We start from the raw sequence: 9,300 nt of genomic DNA, 5'->3' as shown, positions 1-9,300 counted from the left end.
GTCTTATCTGATATGCAGTAAGAAATGCTGAAGACTGAAAGGTGGAATGGGAGGTGAATAGAAGGAATGAAAGTCACTAACATGCAATAAAACAGTTTATCTTCTATACATGCATGCCACATACAGTTTGCCCAAATGCATACATACAGTACATTGTGATAGTATGAACTGACATGAATACACTCACATTTTTAAGCAAAGACAGTCAACTATGTGATTATGGATGTGTAATATCTCTTTTGACAAGTTCTCAAATTCTTTCCTCTGAATGCTCATTCATCAACCTTTGAGGTTGTTTCATTAACTGTATTCTACAGTGCATATTGGTGCTGTTCAAACATAAATACAGTTTTATATGTTATGACAAAAAGACAAAGTTTCATGACAGCAATGACTCTTAAAGAAGTATTACTGTTAGTTATGAGGTTTCTGTTCTGTTTCAGCCATAATAATAACAATAAAAAATAATAATAATAAAAAAAATATTAATACATACAGTGGGAAATATATGCAATGTGACAATCAGAAAGTTAAATTTAAAACTGACTTGAAGAGTTAAAAACTCAAAGAAACAAACATGTTGACTTAAAACGAAAAGGAATTATTAAAGATTCTGTACTATTTCTAGGTCACTAATCAAACGAGCAAATTATTGACACTGATCATGTGACTTTTTGTACAGAGGGTCACATGTTCCTACCTCCTTTGAAGATGCTCTTTTTATCATTCTCAAATCATGCTGAATAACTTGGTTTAACACAATCTTGTAAGAGCTTAAGTGCTCTTCTTTCAACTGAACTTGTATAATTAATATAGACTTGTATTGTGTATTATTAAGTGTACTTAGTATTATTTGTGTGTTAATGAGAGAGAGAGAGAGAGAGAGAGAGAGAGAGAGAGAGAGAGAGAGAGATACATCAGTCAAGTTTTAATTTAATTTGATCATTAACATCATTAGCTTACAATGGTCAAACTAGGCCCCCTGGTGGATAATAATGCATGCCACATTGTTAAATTATGTAAACCACATAATGCATGTTTTGTTTTCAAATTGGGGCAAAATGTGTAACCTACAACATGCACTAGAAAAAAATATTGTAAAAACTATTAATTCAGTTTTAACCATCTGGTTAACAGCTATGCCATTATATACAGTATAGAATGTTACTTAAGAGAATAGTATTTGTATCAGGTTTGTATTAACACTAAAGGAATGTATGATTCATTTTGGGTTGGGACATATATTTTTATATTGAATGCTTTTGGCATTGCCATCCATTATAGAACATTAAATTTATCTTATCACAAATGTTTTATGGATGTGAGACTATATCTTTATAGGTTTTCTCTCTTTTCATCCTTCCCATTCCTTCTGGGAAGATTGAGATGACACTTAAAAGCCATTCAGCCTATTTTTACACAACACTTAAAGGTCTGTGACCGTGAGGGGAGGTGATTTCAATTCAAGTGCTGTAAAGCGACATAATATAAAGCATTGGTGTGAAGACACAAGCATCTCCAGACTTCACGCAACCTTTGGATTTTCCAGAGAACTGTCACACAAAGCTTTGGTAAGTAAATGGTACTCAAAAGGGGCTCTGAATTTCTGAGAACGCATTTAAGATTTCATATATACTGTTAATAAAATCAAATGATTCAAGGACTTTGCAACTGCCAGAAATTATTAAAAGCATAGTGTACACTGAAAATTTTTTAATCTTGCCATCATTTACTTACCCTCATGTCATCCAAAACCTGTGAATTTTTTTTTTTTTTTTTTTTTTTTATGTATGCGGTGAAGGTCAATAGGATCCAGTGTTGTTTAAGACCCCCATTGACACTGAGTTTAAGATTATTTTCTTAAATATTCCTGGCAAAATATAAATTCAGAAAATTTCCATAAATCATTCCATAAATCTGATTTTCTTATACATTTTTCCAGACTTTTTTAGATGTCTTTTTGTCATTCAGGATATCTGGCAGACGTACAAAGATGAAAGTATCAGTTGGTGTTTCTCTGCTCCTACTGTGCTTTGTCTGTCGTGTAAAAGGTAATGTATTACTACATGTTTTCAAAGCCTGATGCTTCAAAGGAGATCCAAATACTGCTTGTTCTAACATTTCACCAAATGTTGTTTAGTATATCAAAACAGAAAGAGTGTTTTAACCTGTAGAGTATTAACCTGAGTATTATTATAGGACATATACAGGGTATTAACCTGTACTGCATCAGTTTTAGTTTCTTATGCCTGAACAAATTGCTCAATAGTTAATTCTCTCTAAACAGCAGTCACCATTGAGTCATGTCCACTGGCCACCGGGAACTTGCTTCGGACAGAGGTTGAGAAAACTCTCACTCTGACTTGTATTAATGATGAAGGTATTGAGCCATCCAACCAAAATGAACTGCAGTGGTTCCGCAATGGTGCCCAGGTGAACCTGGCAGAAGAAAACCGCCGGTCCCGAAGTAGTCTGTGTGTACAGCCTGTCACTAAAGAGGACAACGGAGTTGTCTTTATCTGTCAGCTGAAGGGTGATGCAAGTGTAAACAGCTCCATCAAGTTTGACGTCCAATGTAAGTTTAATGTTTAAAATACCTGGGGGAATATAAGTAAACAAAAACATTTTGAAGGGTCAAATGGCAGGTTTGGGATCCATTTTATTTTAGTTCAGCAGTTTCAGCATGAACTCCACAAGGAATCTATTTTCATTAAAACGCACACTGTTATATGTTAAGGAATCCAAGGTTATATCCATTTTTACAACTTCATTGCGATGACAATGGGCCTCCAAACTCTAAACAGTTTTACAGTTTAAACAATAACAATGCTTTAAATGAGTCATTAATGTAAGTGTTTTAAACTAACTGTGAAACTTTAAATGGGCCTTGGATTGGAATCTGGAATATTTCTCAAAAATAAACTGGAATGGAACTGAGCCAAACTCTTGTGATGAATATGCTGCTGCAATATGCGAGTGGCTGGTGAAAAAATTGTTGTTGTTTTTTTCACTTTGGATGTTGGCTAAACAAAATAGTAAGCAGAATTGTCAGGCACCGTTTTATTTTAAACTTTGAATGCCATTATATTACAGATCCCCCAGACCTTAATGACACTAAGGAAGTATTTGTTGAAGAAACAAGTGATGTTGTTCTGTCCTGTGATATCCGTGCCAACCCACCTGTAACTGTGGCTTGGAAAAAGGATGGTGAAGTTCTGGATCTGACCTCTGGCAGTTACAAAACAACCAATAACGGCATTACTGCTCAGTTATCAATCACAAAAGCTAAGCGTGATGTACATCAAGGAACGTACTTCTGTGAAGTAAATTCATCTGTCTATGGAATTATGGGCAGGACCTTTAATGTTATGGTTGAAGGTTTGTGGTCCTGTTTTATCCTTATTTGACCTACTTTGACTTTTTGTACTCAGTTTTACTTTTATAATTTATGTTACATTTTTAAAAGGTATATTTAATTTTCTTCTCTCTTAGATAAAGTGCTAAGGTTCCCTGTAGGACCCACAATTGCTGGAGTGGTGGTGGTTTTATGCACAATTGTATTCGCACTAATTTCTAGAAGGAATACAATTATAAAGGTAAGTCATTTATGATTAAAAAATAAAGACAATGTGCATATTTACAATAAAAGTAGTTCATATAATAGATTTTTTTTAGCCTAAAATTATTGAAACAATTAAAAAGGCTTTGTCTTTTTGGTGTCCTATAGTGCATTAAACCAAACTGAACATCTCCACATGGAATTGGAATTCTCAAGAATTCAAACCACAGCTATTTGAGATGTTGCGCATGGAAAAGATCAGACTGGAACGCAAATAACCATTACTAGACTGGCAAATGGGACACCACTCTTAAATATAAATTATTATTTCAAAACAAACATCTCCTTTCATTCCTGACTAGCCCCTTTGTTTTGTTATTGTTAAATTAGAATGTGAAAAGATGTCTGTTAAACAACAATTTATTGTAATTTTTTTAGATGATTTCATTTTGTGTTTCTTCTCAGATTCCAATGTTATTGAGCAACTGCACTAAAAAAAGACATTATACTTTGTTTCTGAGCCAGCAAAGGCACTCCTAGATTGATGGCTGCGTTTGTTAGAGACAGTAAAATAATCTCATTAAAGTGAATTGCAGGATATTTTACATTCTCAAGGGCAAGATTTTTATTGTATAAATTGGCCTGTTAAATGTACCTAGAAATCATTAACCTTTAACCATCCACTCAGATCATAAGCAATATGTGGTTGTAATCATAAAGAAATGTTCCATTCTATTCTAATAAGTTTTAGGTAAGCTATTTTCACTGATTGCTTTGTACATTGCATGTCAAGTTAAATACTGAGAGAAATAAAAATGTAATTATATTTCAGATTTGTTGAACAAACCTAACTGCATATTTTGCATGTCTCCTTTTTCTGATGCACCAATTTCAGGGCTGTGTTCAGCCCCCACAAAACGGTGCAAAACATTTTTTAAACGTGGTGCGTTGAACACCCTGTTCTGATGACGCAAGAGTTGCAACTATGGCAGCTGAGAAGGCCATTATTTGTGTTCTTTATGAAGAATTTTCGGAGCCTGATGAAATCGGTATAAATACGTGTTTAATACTGCAAAATACGCTCGACGTTACAGTCACTGCCCTTGCTGTCCAGAATAAAAGAGAACATCCCAATTGAGTGAAGGGATTTGTGGAAACTATGGTTCCTAATTATTGTGATCCAACATTTGCCTCGCATTTCAGGATGAAAAGACAAACATTTCAGGTGAAGGATAATCCACTTCTTACCTTCAAGACTGTGTTATGATCTACAGTCGTGGCCAAAAGTTTTGAGAATTACATAAATATTGGAAATTGGAAAAGTTGCTGCTTAAGTTTTTATAATAGCAATTTGCATATACTCCAGAATGTTATGAAGAGTGATCAGATGAATTGCATAGTCCTTCTTTGCCATGAAAATGAACTTAATCCCAAAAAAACCTTTCCACTGCATTTCATTACTGTCATTCAAGGACCTGCTGAGATCTTTTCAGTAATCATCTTGTTAGCTCAGGTGAGAATGTTGACGAGCACAAGGCTGGAGATCATTATGTCAGGCTGATTGGGTTAGAATGGCAGACTTGACATGTTAAAAGGAGGGTGATGCTTGAAATCATTGTTCTTCCATTGTTAACCATGGTGACCTGCAAAGAAACGCGTGCAGCCATCATTGCGTTGCATAAAAATGGCTTCACAGGCAAGGATATTGTGGCTACTAAGATTGCACCTAAATCAACAATTTATAGGTTCATCAATAATTTCAAGGAAAGAGGTTCAATTCTTGTAAAGAAGGCTTCAGGGCGTCCAAGAAAGTCCATCAAGCTCCAGGATCATCTCCTAAAGAGGATTCAGCTGCGGGTATCGGAGTGCCACCAGTGCAGAGCTTGCTCAGGAATGGCGACAGGCAGGTGTGAGCGCATCTGCACGCACAGTGAGGCGAAGACTTTTGGAAGAAGGCCTGGTGTCAAGAAGGGCAGCAAAGAAGCCACTTCTCTCCAAAAAAAACATCAGGGACAGATTGATCTTCTGCAGAAAGTATAGTGAATGGACTGCTGAGGACTGGGGCAAAGTCATATTCTCCGATGAAGCCCCTTTCCGATTGTTTGGGGCATCTGGAAAAAGGCTTGTCCGGAGAAGAAAAGGTGAGCGCTACCATCAGTCCTGTGTCATGCCAACAGTAAAGCATCCTGACACCATTCATGTGTGGGATTGCTTCTCATCCAAGGGAGTGGGCTCACTCACAATATTCTGCCCAAAAACACAGCCATGAATAAAGAAAAGGTACCAAAACACCCTCCAACAGCAACTTCTTCCAACAACCCAACAACAGTTTGGTGAAGAACAATGCATTTTCCAGCACGATGGAGCACTGTGCCATAAGGCAAAAGTGATAACTAAGTGGCTCTGGGACCAGAATGTTGAAATTTTGGGTCCATGGCCTGGAAACTCCCCAGATCTTAATCCCATTGAGAACTTGTGGTCAATCCTCAAGAGGCGGGTGGACAAACAAAAACCCACTAATTCTGACAAACTCCAAGAAGTTATTATGAAAGAATGGGTTGCTATCAGTCAGGATTTGGCCCAGAAGTTGATTGAGAGCATGCCCAGTCGAATTGCAGAGGTCCTGAAAAAGAAGGGCCAACACTGCAAATACTGACTTTTTGCATAAATGTCATGTAATTGTCGATAAAAGCCTTTGAAACGTATGAAGTGCTTGTAATTATATTTCAGTACATCACAGAAACAACTGAAACAAAGATCTAAAAGCAGTTTAGCAGCAAACTTTTTGAAAACTAATATTTATGTAATTCTCAAAACTTTTGGCCATGACTGTATATGACCTTATTATTTTTATTGTGAGTATTAGGCTTATCATTATTGTTGATCACTGTTGTTGTGCTATGTTATTGTAATATTCACCATTATATAATCAGAGGAGTATAGAAAAGTTTATGAAATTGTCACTCCACAATACAATAGCAAAATATATAAATATGTATAGTATTTTTGTTACATTAATCACTTTCTAGCACACCTTCCTAAGAAAAGGATATGGGCCCGGTTCCCCAAAACGTTCTTATCGCTAAGTAGTTCTTAACCTATTCCTTAACCTCTCTCTTAATGTTATGGCACGATTCCCGACACGTTCGTACGCTAAGTATATCTTCTGTAAGTCACACTTTCGTAAGGTTGGTCTGGACCATTCGTAAGCTCTCTCTTAGCGTAGTTTGAGCTCAAGACGCTAGTCGCCGCCACTGTAGCAGTCTTTAGAAATCAGCGCAGCGCAGTACAAGTCCAACTATGGTATGTTGAAAATCGATTCCTGAGCAATCGATGCCAACTTATTCAGCACCTTCACTTGGGACAGCGCCTTTGTAACGTCGGACGTAAGTGGCAGCGTGTTAAGAAGCTTCCTAAGGGACACTTCGGGGAACACACTTAGGAACATAAACAACTTTGGTAAGATATATCTTTCGAGTCTTCTTACCGCGCTAAGAGTGAGCGTTATCGGGAAACCGGGCCATGGACCAGAAGACATGGCAATTACTGAAGGATATTTAGACAGACTTAAATAAGTTCCAGATCTATACTTGTGCTCTTATTATTTTAGTTATTTTGCCTTTAATGTAAAAAAAAAACAAAAAAACATGTGCAAACAATATACTTGCTCTTGTGAATTTATTTTGATGTTAATTACATTGTGCGAACTGTCTCTTTAATACTGCGTGGTTTATTTACATGTTGCTGCTGATTGGACTGACATGTTTGACACACGCACCAAACAAGAGAAAAAATATCAGCGATTGTCTTACTATAGGGAGATGAGAGGGTCTGTATTACTTACTATTAGAGAAAGAGTAACGGCTAACTCGGACTACGTGTGCCTTAATAACCAATCACATTACAGCCTTGACATTATTGAATTTCAGTCAGAGTTGTACGACACTCAATCACCGCTTACGGATACCATAGGAATGAACGAGAAGTGCCATAAGCTGAATCCCACCTGTCGCAAAAAGTCAGTGACTTCTCTCATAAAACATCATTTTTTTTCGTGGTAAACTCTAAAAATAGTTAAATATAAAAGTATTGTTTAGTGTAAAACATGTTGAAGATTAGCAGATAAGCTTTCAATTCATTAAATGATAAGCCGTTTCCTCCAAAAAGCTGTTTATTCAGTGTAGTGAAGCCTCTCCTCCATTGACATGCATAAAAAAACAGCCTCTGGTCTCATTTCTCACGTACTGCCAGACCAGAAGTGTTAGCTTTAGCCAGAAACCGTAGCAAAACATTACGCACCGGTTTGAGCTTGAACTTGCCCCAGGTCTTGGAGTCTCTTCTAATGAGTTGATGACTATGGGATCAGATTCCCGCCGTGTATGTATTGCAGTCACGGATTTAAAAAAAAATAATAACAAGCGTGAAACCAGATTAAGGACGCAAATAAAATTATATTGCACGAAATCTAAAAATGACAGCAAAGTTTTCAGAATAGCAAACAATGGTCACAGATCAAAAAATAATAAGTGTAAATCCAAAATTGAATAACAAATTTTAATAAATAATAAGCATTAATCAAATCTTTAAACACATTTAAAATCATATTGCTCAAAACTGAAATATTAATGCAAAATTATCCAAACTGCACACAAAATCATGTTTTCCTTGGTTATATTTCTCAGTTTTTTTTGTTTTGTTTTTGTGCTCTCAGATATTTTCTGCACATATTTTAATTTTTTGTATGCTTATGCTGTTTTTCTCTTTTTGTTCTTTATTCCACGTTCTGTGCTTCTTCTTCCAAATGTTGCGGTTAGAGTTTCATGTAAATCAGGGCAGGCTTAAGCGTCATCATTGGTCCACTAGTTTTAGATTGACAGCTCCTCCTCTAGTCAGTCAGTCTAAGAGGGGTGGTAACGGCACTCCAACGTGCCTCATTACTGCTGATGCTTAGTGTTCTGTTCACTTGTAGAGGTGAAAATTGATAACTGTCAGCTGGGAAACATCTTTCCATACAGGACCCCATTATATGTGTCTGTTTGTCACTGCTATACACCTACTTGGTGATCCATTAACGTTAAATGAGCTGTCATAGCAACCTGTCGCAGTTATATTCACCTGAATTTATTCACCTCCGGTCACAACGCGAAAGGGAGCAGCAACTATGCACCGGCCTCGCTAAGTGACTGATGTGCCTGGTTTGCCTTTACCTGACTGATTACAAGTCTTGTTATGGTCATTACTGTTAGGAGAGGATAATATGAGTATGAGCAGGGGTTTTCAAGCTGGGGTCCATGTCATGACCCAAAGCCAGGGTGTCCTGCAAAATAATTTGCTATACTGTATTTTCCGGACTACACGTTGCATTTTTTTCCTTCTGAACGTGCTGATCTATATTCCAAAGTGACTTATATAATGCATTTAATGTGAAATAAGCAAAACGTAAACAGGTAAAAGCGGGCAATTCAAGGTTTCCTATAAAAATATTTCTCATTCTGTGTGACAAGTATAGTGTTAGACAGTATCGCTGAGTATTTCTTCATTTCAGGAAGAGGTTCACAGAGACAGCAAGTGCATTTTGTATGTTTTCTTTATTTTACAAAAGTACAACTTTTCACTGTTATTTTGAAGGTACACAAATAAAAAAATAGATTGTTTTGAATGATGTCTTGCTCTTATCTGATGGACATCTTTCTGCTGCTATGATGTGAGTAACCCAAATGTTCACACCGGCGCCTCCCGCG

General features: G+C 36.6%; 1 protein-coding gene across 4 annotated transcripts; it reads left to right on the top strand.

Annotated features, from left to right (window-relative positions):
• Window positions 1–1,433: 1,433 nt before the first annotated feature.
• tmigd1 (transmembrane and immunoglobulin domain containing 1) lies at window positions 1,434–4,405 on the top strand. 4 transcript variants are annotated; one of them, XM_042748413.1, is made up of 6 exons: window positions 1,434–1,571; window positions 1,972–2,051; window positions 2,291–2,575; window positions 3,094–3,378; window positions 3,493–3,596; window positions 3,728–4,405. In XM_042748413.1, the coding sequence occupies exons 2-6, from the start codon at window positions 1,994–1,996 to the stop codon at window positions 3,743–3,745; spliced, it is 750 nt and encodes a 249-aa protein (XP_042604347.1). In that variant the 5' UTR covers window positions 1,434–1,571; window positions 1,972–1,993; the 3' UTR covers window positions 3,746–4,405. The 4 variants fall into 4 exon arrangements, with proteins under 4 accessions (XP_042604347.1, XP_018936696.1, XP_042604348.1 ...); XM_019081151.2 differs by having other exon boundaries at window positions 2,288–2,575; XM_042748414.1 differs by having other exon boundaries at window positions 1,438–1,571; window positions 1,943–2,051.
• Window positions 4,406–9,300: the final 4,895 nt, after the last annotated feature.

This window comes from Cyprinus carpio, chromosome B21 (assembly GCF_018340385.1).
Source record: "Cyprinus carpio isolate SPL01 chromosome B21, ASM1834038v1, whole genome shotgun sequence".
NCBI classification, from domain to species: domain Eukaryota; kingdom Metazoa; phylum Chordata; class Actinopteri; order Cypriniformes; family Cyprinidae; genus Cyprinus; species Cyprinus carpio.
The sequence above is the reverse complement of the archived record's forward strand: the minus strand, read 5'-3'. Positions and strand labels throughout refer to the sequence as shown.